Source organism: Acanthopagrus latus, chromosome 7 (assembly GCF_904848185.1).
Source record: "Acanthopagrus latus isolate v.2019 chromosome 7, fAcaLat1.1, whole genome shotgun sequence".
Lineage (NCBI taxonomy): Eukaryota > Metazoa > Chordata > Actinopteri > Spariformes > Sparidae > Acanthopagrus > Acanthopagrus latus.
The window spans coordinates 29,668,533-29,688,338 of NC_051045.1; the positions used below are offsets into that span (position 1 = coordinate 29,668,533).

Here is a 19,806-nt window from a genome sequence, read left to right on the forward strand (position 1 = left end):
AAATGAAGGCAGCTGTACTACCTCAAACTCTGCCTCCACTATTAATTTGGCAGTTTTGTATGATTACTTAAAACAATTTTATGAAATGGTCAGTGATGATCCAGGTGGGAAAAATTTTACCTTTTTGTGTAAACTTCACCCGCAGTATGTATTGCAGTATATTGTTCGAGACCTTCAGTTTCAGTGTTAAAACTGATAAAATAATTGCTGTCAGTGGTTCTATATGCTGTGGCAATCCTTTTGAAAAATAATAGCTCGCAGCAACATATTGAAAAAAAAAACTATGAACTAGTTCATCTTTAGAACTGTGAACTTGGTTCAAAATTTTGAATTATAAACTATGAACTGAACTAGTTCATTTTAAAATTTGTGAACTGAACTTTGAACTAGTTCATGTAGAAAATGAGGCACTTCGCCTGAAAGTAACCGACCTGGAAGCTCACTCCCACCAGCAGAATATTAAAATCATTGACTTGCCTGCGAAAATCAAGGACGGACATCCAACAGAGTTTGTGGCAAAGTTCATACCTGAGCTGCTGGGCGTCGATAACTCTCCCAAGCTGCTGGAAGTGGACTGGGCTCATTGGCTTGGAAGACGGCTCTCTGAGGATGGCGCACACTCGCGCGTAACGATAGCGCAGATTGTTCATTTCCAACTGAAGGAGAAAATACTACAACTGGCCCGCCAGCAGTTTCCTCTGCGCTATAATGGAAAAGCAGTTCAAGTCTTTCCTGATTACCCGGTGGAGGTGATGAAGCAACGTCAGGCATTTGATCCTGTCCGCAAGCGACTCCGAGATGCAGGTTTGAGGAGCAGCATCATCTACCCAGCACGGCTGCAGGTCTCCAGCGGCACCATGAACAAAGGTTTTTCGTCCCCGCGGGATGCTGAGGCTTTTGAAGAGACTCTGTCTTGAATACTTCCCGCCGACATGGCGTATTTTGGTATATGACTTTTAAGTTGTTTGTATACCAACAGGAACTTTTTTTAAAAACAGTTTGTAAGGTATGTGCATATGTATGTTAACATATTTCTCGCTGTTGATTTTCACAAGCACTTGTCCTCATCAGATGTTGGGGTGCAAGGTCCCTGTGTTAACTTAGTGGCTAGTTAGTTGTTCCTGTATGGTCAGGCAGCCCCTAAGAGAGTATGTTTTCATGTGTTCCTCTTGTCTTTATCATTATTATATGTGTACACTGCTACTATGCAAAATCCATTTGCATCCCAGCACACCTTCGCCAAGTGGTGGCATCACTTTTACTACTTGGAACGTTTGTGGCCTGGGTCATGTGCTCAAGCGAGCTAAAGTGTTCTCTCAGTTAAAATATTTGTCTGCTGATGTAGTGTATTTGCAAGAAGCACATATCAGACCCAAAAGGAAAAGTTACTTAGATGTAGCTGGGCCAATCAGATTTTTCAGTCCACTTTCTCCAGTAAAGCATGTTTCTACTGTGAGTGATCCAAATGGCCGCTTTTTTTGGTAACTGGCTACATTAGCTCATTTCATGTCATGCTCCTAAATGTAGGCTATACGGTCCAAATTTTTCTTCCGTAAGATATTTAACTCACTACCTGATTTCTCTGATACACATATAATTGTAAGTGGCGACTTCAACTGTGTGCTTGATAGCCGTTTGGATTGGTCAGCCCAGCTAAACCAGTCGTCTACCTCCTCCACGGTTTTGAATGACTTAATGTCTTCCATGAATCTAGTTGATATTTGGACATCCTACAGATAGAAATTATTCTTTCTTCTCACAAATTCTTTCTTTCTTCTCACAAATGCATACGTCCTTTTCAAGAATAGATCATTTTTTAATTGACTCTAAACTGAAATCAAATGTGATTGCCTCAAAATATCATAATATTTTAATTTCTGACCACTCTCCAATGCTGGTCCTTTATCTTGATTATAAAAAACAGCAGTTTACCTATTGTCTCCACCCATCATTGTTTTCTGATGCATCACTCTGTCACTATATATCTAATAAGATCTCATAATTCCTGGAGAGTAATGACAATTCGGAAGTCACAGACTCCAAATTATGGGAAACTTTTAAAGTTGTGATTGGGGGTCATATAATAAGCGACTGTCAGAAACTGAAACTGAATTATCACAGTTAGAACTTGCCCAGAGAACTTCCTCCAGCCCTTCCACCTTTCAAAATATTCTTATACTTAAATATGAATATAACACTATCCTGTCCAGTCAGGTATGTGATCAATTATTTAAGGTCAGACAGAAGCATTTCGAGTTGGGGGACAAGCCCCATAAATTACTGGCCCAACAGTTAAGAGGCTTGAAAGCTAGAGCTTAGATTGGGCCCAAAAAATCAGGCCCGAACCGAACTGAGCCCATGCACATTGTGTCCAAGCCCGGCCCGGGCTATATCACCTATATCAGGCGTGTTGTCGGCCAGTGCGTCTGCTTGCAGACTGTGGCGAAGGACAGTATTAATAAGATGATCTAGACAAGAAAGCCTCCTGTACGGCTCCAGGGCTTTGCTTATATTGCTGCCTTGATCTGTTACCCACACTATTCGGCTGAGGGAGCTAGGGTTGAGGCCAAATGTGTTGACCAGAAAGCGCACTAACTCGCACCTATATTTTTCCCCGTTTTAGCATCCTCCACGGGAAACATTGCTGTGGTGAGCGTTTTATTAGAATCAGAATCAGAAATCCTTTAATGTCCTGCAGACGGGGAAATTTGTTTGTCACAGCAGCGTCAGAATATTATAAGAACAAGAGAAACAGTAAAATAGACAATATAAGAATAGACAATATAATTAAAAGGAAAGAAAAGAGAATTGAATCGATGTATATACACATTTACATGATATAGTGCAAGAATGGACAGTCATTTTATATATACAGATTTTGAATATGTATAATGAATAAGGGTGATGAAATGAGTTTGGTTCTGGTTCTGCTGGCACCAGTCCACAAAGTCCTTGATGAGTTCTCTGTAGGCTCCATCATCCCAATCCCTGAAGAAGCCAACGATAGCAGAGTCATCAGAGAACTTGTGTAGATGGCAGTGAGGTGATTGGTGGCAGAAGTCTGTGGTGTACAGGGTGAACAGGAAAGGGGCCAGGACTGTTCCCTATGTCTCCATTCTTCAGAACATCTTTGAGCTTCTGCCTCAGAACTTGCCTCCTCGATCAAGTGGAATGGGCATATATGGTAAAGGCTTTGGAGGAGTTTGGATTTGGTAGTCGATTTGTATCATGGATTACAGTGTTATATGCTCATCCATCTTCCTCCATTCTCACAAATCAAGAAAGATCAGTGCCGTTCTGATTACACCACGGTACACCCCAGGACTGCCCCCTCAGCCCTTTGCTCTTTGCCGTTTCTATTGAGCCTCTTGCCATTAGTATCAGGAATCACCCTTCTATTGGACCCATCCGGCTGGGTAATGTGGATCACCATATTTCCCTATATGCAGACGATGTTGTTCTTTTCATATCACAACCAGAGAAATCAGGTCCTGTTTTGCTGGATCTTATTAGAACATTTGGTGACACGATTAACTGGCAGAATGAATTCATGTCACTGGGCGCTGATCACAACACTGAATTTTTGCATAATCTCCCATACAAAATTACAGACAGGCTGATGTATCTTGGTGTAGTGTTGCCAAAAGACCCTGTACTCATTTTAAGCTGAACTTTCTTGAGAAAGTGGAGAAACTGAAATGGACATTAAAAAATGCAGGACTCTTCCTCTTTCTATGGTGGGTCGAATAAACGCCATCAAAATGGTTTCCCTGCGGAGGTTCTTGTATCTCTTTCAAAATTCACCTATTTTTTTGGTACAACCTTTTTTCAAATCTTTGGACTCGATAGTTCTGCCTTTTATTTGGGGCTTTAAAGCTCACAGAATTTCAAAAACTAATTTACATTAACCAGGGGAAATGGGTGGGTTAGGACTACCATATTTCCTGCATTACCACTGGGCAGCAAATGCTAGAGCACTTGCATATTGGCAATAAGGATATAATGTGGAGGTATCTGCCAGGACTTCCCCCTGGGTTGCCATTGAAATGAGTAATGTCAAAAACAGCTGTCTTCCAGCACTTCTCTTCTCAACACCCACATCTCCTGCAACTGTTAAGATGGATTATATGATCATTTTTAATTTCTTAAAAATATGGTGGCAAATTAGAAAGGACTGCAGACTACCAGATGCTTCTATCTATGCCCCAGTATATCGCAATCATGCATTATCTCCATCCCTCTCGGACGGGTCTTTTAACAGTTGCAGGCTAAAGCGTTTGGTCACTCTGAAAGATCTATATATTAATAAACAGTTTGTCACATTTGCTAAGTTAAAAAGTTTTTTTTTTTCCCACAACACATTTTTCTGATATTTACAGATTAAGAATTATGTCCATCAATTTGTGCCTAACTTTGAGTCCCTTCCGAAAGATAAAATGATTTATAAGCTTTTGTGAGCATATTCTTTAAACAATCAGATTATGCTACACACTCTCTGAAAAAACCCTGGGAGGAGGAGCTGGGAATGAGATGATGTTTGGAAGGAGGGCCTTGGTAGGACCTGTTCTCGCTCTATTAACACCAGGCAGTTACTCCAATTTAAGGTGATGCACAGGCTTCACTACTCAAAAAACAAACTGCACAGAATCTTTCCCACCATTTCCTCTCTATGTGACCGATGTAAATCTGCAGATGGTCTTTGACTCACCTCTTTTGGACTTGTCCAAAACTATATAATTTTTGGTGTAACATTTTTAAGTGGTTTTCTGACATGTACAGCTGTGTGTTTGAACCTGACCCAATGATTGCATTATTTGGGGTTTCTCCTTCTCTACTTAAACATAGAGTTTTGGTGCAAAGCACAATTATGTATGGAATGGTAATTGCAAAGAAAATGATTTTAAAACTCTGGAAATCAGACACTGTGCCTCAGTTTAAGATCTGGCTAAGTGAGGTCATTAGCATATTGCATATGGAGAAGGTTCGATATGACATGATGGACAATTTTAATACATTTTTGGGCCATTTTGGGCTCACCTTGATAAATATAACATTGATCTTGACCAGCTAGGGACTTCATAGAGTGCCATCCACCTTTACCATCTCTGTTTAGTACTTGTGCTAATATTCTAGTGTCAGTGATGCAGCAGTGTACTTAATTGTTTGTTTTGTTTTGTTTTTAAATATGCCCTGTTTTGTTTTTTGTGTTTTATTTTGCTTGTAGTTTCTACTCTGTCTGTTGACCAAGGTTTACATAAAAAAAATGATAGCAACAAAGTGACAATTAATATAATTGAATAGATTTGAATGACCACAAATTTGAGTAAGAATTAATAAATCATTCAATGACATTCAAACAAAAAAAATGTTATTGAAATCAAAGCAATTTTCAAATGGATTTATGAATAATTTGCTAGATGATGATTTACATATTTCAACAATATTAAGTAAAATCCAAATCCATTTCACAAGAAAATGTAATTTAGAGTTACTGGTATCTGGATGAAATTCATTTATATTTGCTGGATATCCGAATGAAATTGATTTACATTTTAAACATTTACAGTAGTTTAACTGCACCTAAATAAAAAACTGTTGAAGCATTAATGAGTATCACATGACCTAAAATCTTGTCACTACTTTTAATGTTGTCCTGTCTTCCTTCTTCATTGGTCTTCTGTGTTGGTGAGTAAGAACCAAATGTTTGCATTAGCCAGTCCCTCCAGGATTTCCCACATTTGCACATTTTCACATTTGCCAAGCACATCTGCATCTTCAAATATGGGAAAACAAAGAAGTGAGTTCACTTAAGTCTGTCTATGATGTGAGCAAACGAAAAATTGCAATCGCCTTCGCCTGTCAGAGTGCAGCTATCTTAAATGATGATGTTAAATTAAAGAAAAAAACAAAAAACACCACACCTCAATGATAAACCTAGAATTCAATGTACATATTTCCATCAATGCCAACAAAAAATAAACATTATAAACATGATATTGAATATCATAAATTGGCCACTGACTGTGTAAAATCGTTAACTCTTATTCACTCTATTTGTAGAGAGAATCACAGGCTAACATCACCCCCTGTAGATTCAAGTTAACACAAATAACATATCCCAGCCAATTCCTGCGGTCTAGCCATCAAGGCGGGAACTTTCTACAATACCGATACTAGTAAATTTCCATGATTCTTGATACTTATTTGATACCATGATTTAAGAAAAAAAACAAAACAAAAACTAATCATTGTTTCATTTTTCAGCTCTATTTTGTGTTTACACACATTTCACACAACCGCTGTGGCGCACACATAAACGGACCGCGAGCTTGACTGTAGCCACACAGATACCCAGCGCGAGCTCTGGCCCGCGTGTAATGCCCTGACAGTTTTAAAAGTACATCCTGGCCACAAGGCCATTTATATTGTCAACCCGTGGCTCAGTAGAAGACAAGTCATTAATGTTTACACTGATCAGGCATAACATTATGACCACTGACAGTTGAAGTGAATAACACTGATTATGTCTTCATCATGGCACCTGTTCATTGTAATGGTTAGACGACTGGGTCAGAGCATCTCCAAAACTACAGCTCTTGTGGGATGTTCTGGTCTGCATTGGTCAGTATCTATCAAAAGTGGTCCATGGAAGAAACAGTGGTGAACTGGCGACAGGGTCATGGGCAACCAAGGCTCACTGATATGTGTGGGGAGTTAAGGCTGGCCCGTGTTTGATCATCTAGGTCAGGGGTGTCAAACTGATCCAGTAAAGGGCCATGTGGCTGCAGGTTTTCATTCCAACCAAGCAAGAACACACCTGATCCAAAGTTGCAGTAGGCTGCTATCATAAATATGCAGCATCCATCATTATTATTATTATTAATAAATAAAATAAATTATTATTATTAGTATCATCATCATCATCATCATCATCATCATCATCAATAATAATAATAATAATAATAATAATAATAATAATAATAATAATTTATTTTATTTATTTATGTTTTCTTCATATTCTTGACTTTGAATGAGAACAGCTGTTATGCTGCAATTTCCATTCCAGCATCAATAAAGTATTTCTGATTCTTCATATATTATGAAATCAGTTGACAGTATGGTAGACAGATATCACATTTACATGTCAGGATCTGGTTATTATAGACACAGATTCAATATTTAATTGTCATGTATCATCACACTAACAGTGTTACACACATTGGCAGCTGTAAACACTCATAAAAACATTTCAAAACACATCCTGTGGTTTGGTGCCGACCTGTATATAAGGAGGTGTTAATGTTTATAATCATCAGAGAATGTTACAGACATTGTTTTTGGTTCCTCTCTGTTTCCTGAATGTATCCATATGTGTGTGAATGTGTAAATGAGAGGCATTAACTTATAGTACTTTGTAGAAAGGCGCTTTATAAAATTCATTCCATTGACTTGTAGTAGTTCACGGGGCAGAGCTGCCTCCTCCGATATTGCGGCGAAGTCGACATACGATCCAGCACGAAACGAGCCATCTATGTATATATGTCTATGGGATGAGGTGCCTGTTTCTATATTACAAAAAATATTTTTGTGGCGTAAATAGAGAAATTCAAAGATTGTCTTATGTCTGGCTATGTTTTACAGGAGATTTTAAAAAAGAGAATACGAATGCAATGTACTTTGTGGAGTGTGATTGCAACTATACACATGGTGACAGAACTTTTTTGCCAGATCACCTTCCCCTACCATCTTTTACGAACCTGCAAATTGAGATGCACCAAACTGAACAAAGCTGGTAACATCAGGTTCTGTTGCTGTCTGTCGTCACTTTAGCAATTGCAAGGCAAATTCATTTCAAAGCAGTTATTCCCTCACAGCTAACTGATATTTCTACTGTCTGTCTGTAGGCACTGTTCTCTGCGAAGCATTCAGGACCCAGCTGTCTGCTTTTTCAGCAGCGCTCTGCCTGTCAGCCTCAAGCTGAGAGCCATCTCTCTGTTTATTCACATGTCATTATGGTGATATGGAGCAGATATTAACACTGTCAGTCTGTGTTTGACCTGACATGCGTCAATAGGCCAACCTCCCACTGCTTGGCAAACAGCTCCTGTTTACCCCCAACCCTTTCATTCAACCCCAGCCTGCTCTGAAAAAGAGCCTCTTGGCCTGATTCATTAAAGGTTACCAGTTGCATTGTTATAGTAGTAGAGCTGGTGCAGGAGGGGAAGGAGTGGGTGGTGTTCGTGAGAGGGAGAACGTATCTGTGATAATGAGCTACAGCGTCCCTCTCTCCTCCATCCCTCTGCCTGCTTGGTGATCAGCTATCAACCCACCCCAACTACAAACCCCTCCTACCACCCTTGCTGTTGCAACAGAAACATTATCTTAACTGGAAAACAGGAAATAATAATAATAAACACATTGGTTAAACCCTCTCACAGAACATGTTTCATTGAAAAAGATTTCATAGCAGCACAAAACCACACATTTGAAAAAGTCTCTCTCATAATCTCATTTAATATGCACATGAACTAATCCCCTCCACACACACACACACACACACACACACACACACTGTTTTTTTTCACCTCTATGCCCCCCTTCTACTGAAGCATGCTTTGCCTGTGATAGAAATGCACTTATAATTATTGGAAAAGAAAATGTCGGCTGTGGATTGAGTGCAGCAGACTGAGAGAGGCTTTCTACCAATGTCCCCTGTCAAGTGGCCAGCAAAAGTGAGTAAAGACAGGTAACATTATAGCTAAGCTGACATGACTCTGACCAAAAGCTGTGCCAAAAAAGCTGCCTTTCAATCAGGTGCCAAGGAAGCATACATCACCACCAGAGCAAGACAGAAAGATGGTATCAAGGAGGCAAAGAGGAGACATCAGCAGAGGCTGGAGAGGGACCTCGACACCAACAGCACTAAAGATATGCGGCAGGCAATTCAAAATGTCACAGGCTACAAAAGCAGTATGGAAGGTCCAGTCACTGGTTAATTGGCAGTCCTGGCTACAATTACACCCACAAGACAAAAGAACGCTCAAAGCAACTCTGTGACAAGTTATTTAAAGGTATTAATCATGGGATGGATACAGAAAGATTTCCAAGTCACTGAACATCCCATGGAGTTCAGTTAAATCTAGCATTAAGAAATGGAAGGAATATGGCACATGTATCCAGCATATCCAGCCCAACATCCCTGCCAGCCTGGACCCTCACCAGTATGCAGAACCAACAGATCCAAAGAGGATGCCATATGCTCTTCACTCAGTCTTCACAAACCTTGAGAATACGAACAGCTACGTCACAATGCTGTTGGTTGACTTCAGCTCAGCATTCAACACAATCTTACCCATGAAGCTGACAAGAAAAAAATTAACACTCTGGGCTTGAGTACAAAATTCTCTAACTGCAAGACCACACAGAGCCCAACAGATACTAAACCACCAGACTACAAAGCAGCTTCATTTCCCAGGCTGCGAGACTTGTCAATTAATCATCAACACTCCTTTTTCTAAAATAGATGCAGCAAGACTCAAAGGAATCAAACATTGTTTCATTTTTAAAAATCCTTGTGATTTAAAAAAATGACAATATATGTACCTTTTATTTTTTTCGATGTGACTTTCCTCTTTCTGTTTTTTTTTTACACTGTAACCATTTCCCCCATCATCCCCTCATTCATTCTATTTCCCCTGCTTCATGGGCTCCCCCATCCAACCACCAACCACCATCTGCAAGACTGTTCACCTGCCTATCAATATGTCTGGTCATCTCTCCAGTTTCTGTCAGTCTGTTTGCCTAACTGTGTGTCTGTTAAAAGATGTGTAGTTTGTAATGTTTTGAGGATAAAAAGGTGGGAGGGAGAGAGCAGTGAGGAAATAATTTGAGGGGTAGGGTAATGAGTAGTGTTCACCTGTGTTTATTAAAAAAAAACTGAAAGAAGCAAAGAAAAAGAGAAACACAGGTCATTTTCACTTGTCTCTGGGTTTAGTTTAGTTATGTAGCAATTTCAAAGCAGAGCATTTCTTTGTTTATTAGCAGTGAGTAACGCTTTTAAAGTGAACAAATGCGTTCAATATAAACATGTTAATGCTCATCAATAAATCAATAATTTATTAATCATATCAGCCTACCAAGTTCACCCTGAAAGGCAGGCAAAATGTGTGTGCAATTAACAAAGATATTCGCCAGTCTACTGAATGGCAATCAGATGGATGGAGGATAAAACCCAAGTTGTGTGCAAATACTGCAGTAATGACCTTGATGAACTGCAGTCTTTCCACTGAAGCACAACTTTTAGGTACCATCTTGGGCAAATTATGTTTATGCTGATGTTAGAAAAGATGCTGACACTTGACAGGGTCAAGCCGCATTTACCAAACTGCAGTAGCAGAGTACAGCCAGGGCAAGCCTTTCAATGCTTTATGCTAAGTAATTTAATAACAGTCCCTAAATCAGTTTCCAGCAATTCAGCGCGAGGCATTTAGGGATGTCCTGATCAGGTTATTTTTTTTTCACCCCAATCCAATCCGAGTCCTATAATATTCAGTATGTGCCGATAGAGTCCCGATCCAATACTCAGCCTTAACTAATATTTTCCTGGATAATACAGCTGCATCAAGGAAAAAGGTGCCTCATATTCCTTACGTTGTCACGTAAAATGACGTGGTCACATTGCTTGCCTATTTCACACACGTTCAGCATTTCCTTGGTTGTATGAGACCCATGAAACTAGTGCGCATACCAGCGCGTTGTAAGTCGACAGTGGATTCAATGTAATGTAATGCAGAGATGGTAGGGCATACGGGGATTCAAAAACTCCAGGTGATGAAAAAAACCCTTATCCTCTACCACGGAGATGAGCTTGCTATCCAGAGTGATCACTTCATTCTTTGCCTGTGTTGCTTGAATGAACTTGTTGTATTCTTTGAATGCTGTTTTTATGTGCCGTATATCAAATGTGTAGTATTAAATGCAGCCACAATAGTTTTACTGCAGCAAAGTGATGTCGGTCGAGTCTGACTCTGTACCACCTGAACCATACATATATATATATATATATATATATATATATATATATATATATATATATATATATATATATATATATATACCCACTGAGCTACAGCCAACCGTAAATATATGTGTATTTATGTATATATATATATACATACATACACACACATATATAAATAAAAAAAATATATGAGTGTGTATGTTTATGAAAAACGAAGAATATCAGATGAAGATACATTGTGGTTGAAGCAAGAGTTGAAGTACTTCAGACTCAGCAAAAGCACATGCATTTCCCTGTGTGGAGTCTTCCTGTTTCCAACAGGAAGGCCTTCCTGATTAACTCAAACGTTCTCATACACACTATTGAAATGCTCTCATACACACTACTGAAACACTCTCACACACACACTATTAAAATGCTTTCATACACACTACTGAAACACTCTCACACACACTATTAAAATGCTTTCATACACACTACTGAAATGCTCTCACACACACTACTGAAATGATCTCACACACACTGTTGAAACGCTCTCATACACACACTACTGAAACACTCTCATACACACTACTGAAATGCTCTCATACACACTACTGAAATGCTCTCACACACACTTGAGACCCACTTGAGAGCGACAAAGAAAACCAGAGGTGCGCTATGTATTAGCAAGGAAATGCGCTCTGCCCGGTTATGTTGCTCGAAAAATATCTAAAGAAAATTCCACTGTCCTACATAAACTGTCTGATGCAGGACTCGAGGTGAGGGAGATCATGGCTATGAGTGGGCATAGGTGAGATGATTTTGATTGAACAAATTCTATGTTGCAGTCCAAACATAAAATACATATCTAAACAAAAACTTGTTTCACAGGTCTGAAATCTCACTAAAAAGTTACTGGAGACTATCTATGGAGAGCAGAAAATGATGAAACTACGAGCTGTCTGATCGAGCTGTTAATTCATCAGAAACACACATCATGCCACCAAAGCGACTGTCACTGGACTCTTATTTTAGTGGTTGCACAATAAATGGAAACATTCAGATAAATGTAAATGATACAAGTAGCAGTAATATGCAGACACAGTAGCGGTCTGTAGGAAATGTTTATGTGTTGCCTTGCAACAGCCTAGTCTCCCTTCCATTCTTTGTTTCTTTGTTTTCTGATATTCTTCGTATATAAATAAAAAGAAGAATATCAGATGGACATACATTGTGGTTGAAGTAAGGGTTGAAGTACATCAAACTGAGCAAAAGCACTTGCATTTCCCTGTGTGGAGTCTTCCTGTTTCCATCAGATGACAGGAAGGCCTTCCTGTTTGATGTAATTTTCATATTCACTACTGAACTGTCATAGTTTACAATTCTATATCAGAGCATTTCAGCTGTGTGAGCACATTTTCCTAGTATGTGGTAAAACTTTTTAGTAGTTATTAGTGTGTGTGAGAGCGTTTCAGTAATGTGTGTGAGAGCGTTTCAGTAGTGTGTATGAGAGTATTTCAGTAGTGTGTGTAAGAGCGTTTCAGTAATGTGTGTGACAGCGTTTCAGTAGTGTGTGTGACAGCATTTCAGTAGTGTGTATGAGAGTGTTTCAGTAGTGTGTGTAAGAGTGTTTCAGTAATGTGTGTGACAGCGTTTCAGTAGTGTGTGTGACAGCGTTTCAGTAGTGTGTGTGAGAATGTTTCAGTAGTGTGTATGAGACTGTTTCAGTAGTGTGTGTAAGAGCATTTCAGTAGTGTGTGTAAGAGCATTTTAGTAGTGTGTATGAGAGCATTTCAGTAGTGTGTGTGAGAGCTTTCAGTAGTGTATGTAAGAGCATTTCAAATGTGTTTGTGAGAGGTAATTCTGAATAATAATAATCCCTGACGGCCCCTCATAAATCAGATGCACAAAAACACTGACATCGGTGGCTGGTCATTATGTTTACAAATACCCGACCTGTGCCTTTCACACACATATTTTTCCCATTTGTTTTGAAATATTATAGATCTGATAAAAAATAATGAGAATAAATACACATATATATATCCGATCCCTGATTGGGGTGTAATGTCCGATTCCGATCGAGTCTGAAACCATGTGATGGACCCCGATTTCTAATCACATGATTGGATTGGAACATCCCTAATTTACACCTGAGCTCACCTAGACCTAGCAACCCACAAAACTCTCACACGTGCCCTTAATGACTCTCTAAGAACATTCCCACACAGAATTCAAATGCCTGCAAACTCACCGTCTAGTTACTTAGGACTGAAGAAGCTTCTTAGATGAGAGGTGACACTGAAATAATTCCAGTTGCCTACAATACAGCGCTTAGAATTACTCTGACCTGGATAACTGAGAACCTTCATCAACATGTTATTATAAAGTGTTACCATTATATGTTGCATCTCGGTTTATTTATCTGTTAATATGTATTGATCATGACATTAAATTTGATTTCTCTTTTCATCACAAATGGGGGAGTTGGGACTTTTAGGGTTATGGTCTCTGACAAAAAACACCTCCCCTTGTAGTACATATTCATAATTACCTCTGATTACATCAGTTATTCTACATTAAACACTGACATGTTCAATGCGCTTTGCAGTTACTGTCTGATGTATGATTCCATGGCAGACAGTGACATGTCAACATTACTCTTAGTCCCAGCCACTGTATCCACTCACCACAGAAGTACAACCAGACACTGTGAATTCAATCATAACAAAGCCACATGTTTTAGATATTGATATACAGCTATACAGTGAAGTGAAAGTTAACATCAAGGATTATTTAATCCTTGATTGTGGCACACTGTTCTTTCTTTCTCTTAGCTCACTATCTTGGATCTCAGCTCAGAACTGAGCACCAAGCTGAGCTAATAAATAGATAAATGGGATAATGTGGAGGATAGTTTTTCAGAGTACTGTAGTGAGTGACTGAGCAACAGATGTGAATGGGGGAAATAGTCAGGTGTGACACAAAGATAACCTCAAAACATCTGCATGCCTCTTTTCTCCACTGATCTTTTTTATCTGGTAAAAACTCCTCACACGGGATTGAGGTGTCACATATTATGGAATATGAAGTTATGTGGTGAGTGGTGCTAGTTGTAAGTATAAGTGTATATGGTTAGAGTGTGTATGTGCTTTATATTTCACCACCCTTTGAATGATGGCAGTGATGAGATGATCTTGATACACACAGAACCTTCTGGAAGAATATCTTTACAATTTAATTTCATGGGGTGTAGATACCAAAACCTCAAGGTACTCATCTCTACAATATCATCTATATCAAATAGTCCACAATACAATACTTATCACTATATTTTTGATGACTTAAATAATGGCCATTAATAATACATTTGATGTGTCCAGCATTAGTTTATTTGTTTACAATTAGTTTGTATCATTTACTTGAGGTACTTCTGCTTTCCCTCTACAGTAATAATGAATTGTCTTTGACAGTGAATGATGGACTATGTGCACTTACAAAACAATTCAGCAGCCAGTAACACTTCATTATTTTCTTACTGTACTTTAACAAATGTTTCTCCTTTCATTGGACGCCATTGCCTTTGTGTTAAAGGCGCTGTGACGTGGTAAAAAAGGAGTGGGGAATATTTATTTTATCCAGCTGATTTTGCATTAGCTGCATCGTGCATCAACAACCGCCTGCACATGTGAGCAGTCCAGATTATAGTGAACACATCAGGGCCCTGAGGTTCTCTCCCCTCCCTCTGAAATCAGACACACTGTTTTATGTCCTCATTGACTCAGCCCATATCTGCGGAGCCCCTCTTTTCACTGATCAGAACAGCACAGCAACTATTGACAGTCCTATCTTTCTACATTGAGTTTGCCTTTGATAGTGAACAATACACAGTAAAAACAATGACAACAACTCTGTTTGACTGTATATGACTGTATATGAGCAAAATGCTCTATTTAACTGGAGGAGGAGGAGGAGTGCTGCGGTGCGTCTCTGTGTGCGCAATGTGACGCGCATATCTCAGTCCTCTGACTGGACATACAGACTATCATTGTGATTAATCGGGGGCAGGGTGTGGGTAGGTGAAATAACTCATCTTTGATGAGGAACATATTAATAACATAACCTGCAACAATCCTCCAGCATCAGGGCCCATCCTCTTGTCAGCTGAAGTGGCGCATAGCGGAGAGCAGGTGTTGTTGGTAGATGGTCTTAAAATGAGGTGTGATCAGGTTTGCTGGCACATGTCAGAGCAGCATTAAGTGTTTGCAGTAATAAATGTCAATAGGCACTGGATAGAAATCCAGTGTTGCAGTGTTTTACCTGCTATTTAGAGGGCTCAGAATAAATTTAGTAAAATATACCTTCATAGGTAGGTTCACAACGCATGAGGCTGTGCTTTAATGCAGAGACTGCTTGAGTCTTTTAAAGGTTTCGTTATTTGTGCACCCTCTGGTTGGCTTTAAGTATGTCTGTCTTATTGACTACAATGAAAATTTAGTAAAACCCACATCTAACATGCCTTACTCTAAACCAAGCCAAAACCAAGATCACCAATCAACTGGGCATTTTTCTCTGTTTAGGTCACATTGCGATGTAAATGCATGTAAGGGACTGTAAAACTGACAAGGCACAGAGACATCCTTGTGTTAGATCCCATGTTTACCCCTGTTCAGGAGGTACTGGACCAGACCTTCGTCTAAAGGGTAAGGTCCCTAAACCTACAAGGTGTTGTTCTAATATGAATTTAACTACGGACTGTTGAAGCTGGTGGAGAGGAGACTCGTCTAGCTTCTCACTGCCTATATCCAAACATCTGTCCTGTGTCCACTGGTATAGCAGCTCATGTGAATAACCCTTGAGTCAGATACAGTCACCAACCACACCTGTCAACGGTAGCTCTCCCCTTAATGATCTGGACACTTGGTATGGTGCTAGGATATGTTTAGGGGCTAGGAATAAGCCCTAAGTGTCTGTAAATTTAGTTGGCTGGAGTAACCTTTAAGAACCTTTAAGATATTTGGCACATTTATCACTGAAAGCTACTTAGATGTAGTAGAGAATGAGAGGGTTAGGCCATCTGGCCAGTACGCTTTTCCCTTGCTGCTGAAAGTCCAGGTCTGTGTTGTAATTCATGACCCTGCCCAGGGTCCTCCAAAGTCACAACTCTATGCCAGCAGTATGAGCGAAAGAGACTCCAAAATCCAAATTCTAATCCACAGTTGGATAATGGTTAGTTCTGCTTGTGCTCTGTTATCCATGGATAACTGTGAATCTCCCTAAGATCCCTCTGCGATGATTTCTTAATCACTCTTAAGAAATGGGGAATAGGCCCATCATATTGCCATCACAGGACTAGGTGTAATGTCCTTTTACTTGCTGATTGCGTATGGCAGGTGTGTAGGGACTGCAACTGTTTTGACACTTGAAACACGGGAGGTGCAATACACAGATCCATTGATCCTGGAAAGAAAACATGGAGTCTGGTGGGCTTAATTGTGTGGTGCTTGATTTATCCCCTGACTGATGGTTAATTAAGTCAACAAGACTTGGGCTGGGCTTGTAAGGGGAACAGCAGAGAATCACACCTTACCAGTACCAAGTCCTTATTGCAAAAAGAGCTTTCCAAAGGGCGCTGGCTGACTTTTGGGTATCTCCCCATCCTCCCTGAGCCATGACATGCCAGCACCATGGCATAGCATTGTCAGAACTGAACCTCAGGCTTGGATTCAGGTGCAGATGTACGATAATTGGCATGCAGAAGCAGAGCCAAAAGCCAGGCAATGGTCAGATGACTAAGCTCACTAAACACAAAGGCAAACTATAAAAAATTGACTGGAATGCTGTTACAGGGGAACAAGGCATACTGGCACAGAGGGAAGGGAACACAGAGACTGAATACTCTCCAAATACTACAGATTACATTAGGATTTATAAAAATAAAAGTAAATAATTTGGAGAGAAAAAAGGAGAATTGCAGTCCTCTGAGGAAACTGGAGAAAATTACCTCTAATCTATTATATATGAGGAGTTAATTTTCAAAAATAAAAAGCCATCCTTGAAATGAATCCATAAATATCTGTTTAATGAACAACTACCTGAAGCGCACACACACAAAGTTGGCACGACCCAATTTAATTGCTTCAGTGGCCCAATACACAGACCCTTCCAGTTAGGTAAATGAGTCCACAATGTATACGTGACATTGAAAAGCTTACAGTCTGTACTAAAAGTTTCTTCCTCTTTCTTTTTCTCGGCTGGCACAATATGACAGGTCTTTTGGACGGAACAAAATAGTTTTCCTAAATGTTTAAGCATTCTTTATCAATAAAATTATCTTGTGCTTGGGTCACTATCAGGGTAGCACTTGAGGAAAAAAAACATGATTAATCAAAAGGAATGATTAATCAAAAGGTTCATATCCTGGGGAAAATGTACAGTAGGCTGTAAGCAAATTCCAGGGCAATCTGGTGGTCAGATTATAAGCCATTGTGTAAGCAGCAGTGACATTTTGGTGATACTAAAGGATAGCTCAGATGTCATCAATGTCATCAGAAATTACTGTCATGGATAATCAGAGCAGGAGTCATGGTGATAGTAGATGTGGGTGCTGATATATCTTGCTCTGTACCAAATTGTTGAATAGAAAAAAACATCCTGAAAATCTTCTTCTCTCTGTTTGCAGGTGATGAGCATTCTGAGTAACCCCAGCGGTGTTTCTTCACAGCCACAACACGACTTCTCCATATCACCACTCCACAGTGCCCTGGACTCCTCTCCATCCAATGCCATCTCAGCTAGCTGCAGCCAGCGTTCAGCTGAGTCCTCCATTAAGACGGTGGACAGCCTTCCGTCATCGCAATCCTACTGCCCCCCTACATACAGCACCACCAGCTACAGCATGGATCCCACTGTGGCTGCCGCCGGTTACCAGTACAGTCAGTATGGCCAGAGTGAGTCCTGATAGTTCACACTGAGCAATAATGGAAACATTTTGAGAGAAGTGATATTTGTTTTAAAAGTCCCTGTCACAAACTGATATATTTTTCTGAAAAAATTTGAGGTTAAAAGGAGGCAATGTTGTAACAAAATATTGATTCATATTTGACCAACCCTTACAACCAGTCAGAGCAGTGAATATGTGACATGTGTCTTTTTATATGAAGACTAGTGGTGCTCCTCTGTCAGTCCCAAACCCACCACATACCAGATAAACAGTTATGATTTAGTCCAAGGCTAAATGCATCCTTAGGGTCTTCTTTGCTCCCACCAAATGGAGCTGTTAGCCCCAATCTAATGAAGCGTTCACACTGGCACAATCTTAATGGGGCAGTCAGACCAAACGTAAAGTGAATTGTTTGTTTGTCTACATAATATACAAAATCCTTGAAAAGACTCAAATTTGAGTTTATTTGCACAAGATGCCTATTGGCGTTGACCTTTACTGATTTTATTTCAATAGCACATTTATACTGAGATGGGGAGAAGAAGAAGCTTGCATGGAGGAAAGTGAGTGAGGAAGTTGGACTACCTGGAAATATGTCTCAGGACAACATGAGTGATCCGAACTCCATCCAGGGAACCAGCATTTTAAAAGTTGTTTGTTTGTCATCTAGCTGACAAACCTGATGCAGCCAGAATCCAGGGTTTTTACAAGGCAGCATTACGATGTTGTTATTTCGGCATCCTTTTGATCGATTTATTGCAGTCACATCACTATTTTGGGTTCAAGACAAAATAAATTCAGGCAACATTGACTTGTTGGTTACAATATAATACAGTTACACCTATGAAGAAACTGCTATTCACTGGAGACAGATGGACAGGTGCTCCACAACTGAGCCTGTAATTGGTGTCTGGCCAGGAACTCCTGGCACTGGTCCAAGTCAACAGGTCATTGAACTGGGCACCAGTCATCCTCATGTAGTGCTGGAGGTAGCAGCCATCCAGAAGCAGCTGCTGTAGAAGACAATAACATTCACAGAGCTGGGCACACCAGCGCGAGTAATGCAAATGAAAATTAATAATTTTGTGATAAGACTTGCATGTGTCCCACAAAGTCAATACCCTCTTTGTGTTTGGTCTGAAAGCAACATTAGGATAACCCTGTGTTAAGAATCCTCTTTGTGTTTGGTCTGAAAGCAACATTAGGATAACCCTGTGTTAAGAATCCTCTTTGTGTTTGGTCTGAATGCAACATTAGGAAAACCCTGTGTTAAGAAGTGTGAGAAGCCCTTCTGAACAGGAGGAGGGCTGGACACATCTGCCAAAGCAAATACAATATAAGCTCAGAAAATGTTCTGTCTCTAAACAGCTCTAAAGTTGCTGTGTTGAGTCCTTCAAAGGAACAGACTTTTTGGATGAACATATTAAATTAATCAATATATCTAGTTTTAATGTATCTGCACACAAATGCTGCACATACGCGCGCACACACAGTGAATGGGTGGCTGAGCCAAAGACTTTCTCAAATCCTTTCAGTGTGAGTGAACAGTGCAGGTTCAGTACCTTCACTGAACATACCACACAGTCAATGTGAGCCTGTGACTCTTCCTCTTCTCTCATGTCTCGAAGTCAGTAGGAAGTAGTACAAAATGTTTCTTTAAATAAGTTATACAATGCATGTGCTGTACAATAGGAATAGGACTTTAGCTTGCAAACAGTATCTTTATCCAACCAAATTGTCTGTTCTCATTTCACTAGTTAGCGAGTTGAAGCGAACATTCATCCATGTTTCAGTTCAGCCATTTAGCACTGCATGATTGTGTGAATTTATCTTTTTTCATGTCTTCAGCACACTAAAAGAA

General features: G+C 39.8%; 1 protein-coding gene across 3 annotated transcripts in view; it reads left to right on the top strand.

Moving 5' to 3' along the window:
* The window catches only part of LOC119022819 (paired box protein Pax-7-like), an 84,663-nt gene that overhangs the window by 54,170 nt on the left and 10,687 nt on the right, over nucleotides 1-19,806 (top strand). For all 3 annotated transcript variants that reach the window (XM_037104164.1, XM_037104165.1, XM_037104166.1), the window contains exon 8: nucleotides 17,685-17,952. In XM_037104164.1, coding sequence (XP_036960059.1) covers nucleotides 17,685-17,952 — 268 coding nt within the window. The remainder of the gene's footprint in view (nucleotides 1-17,684; nucleotides 17,953-19,806) is intronic.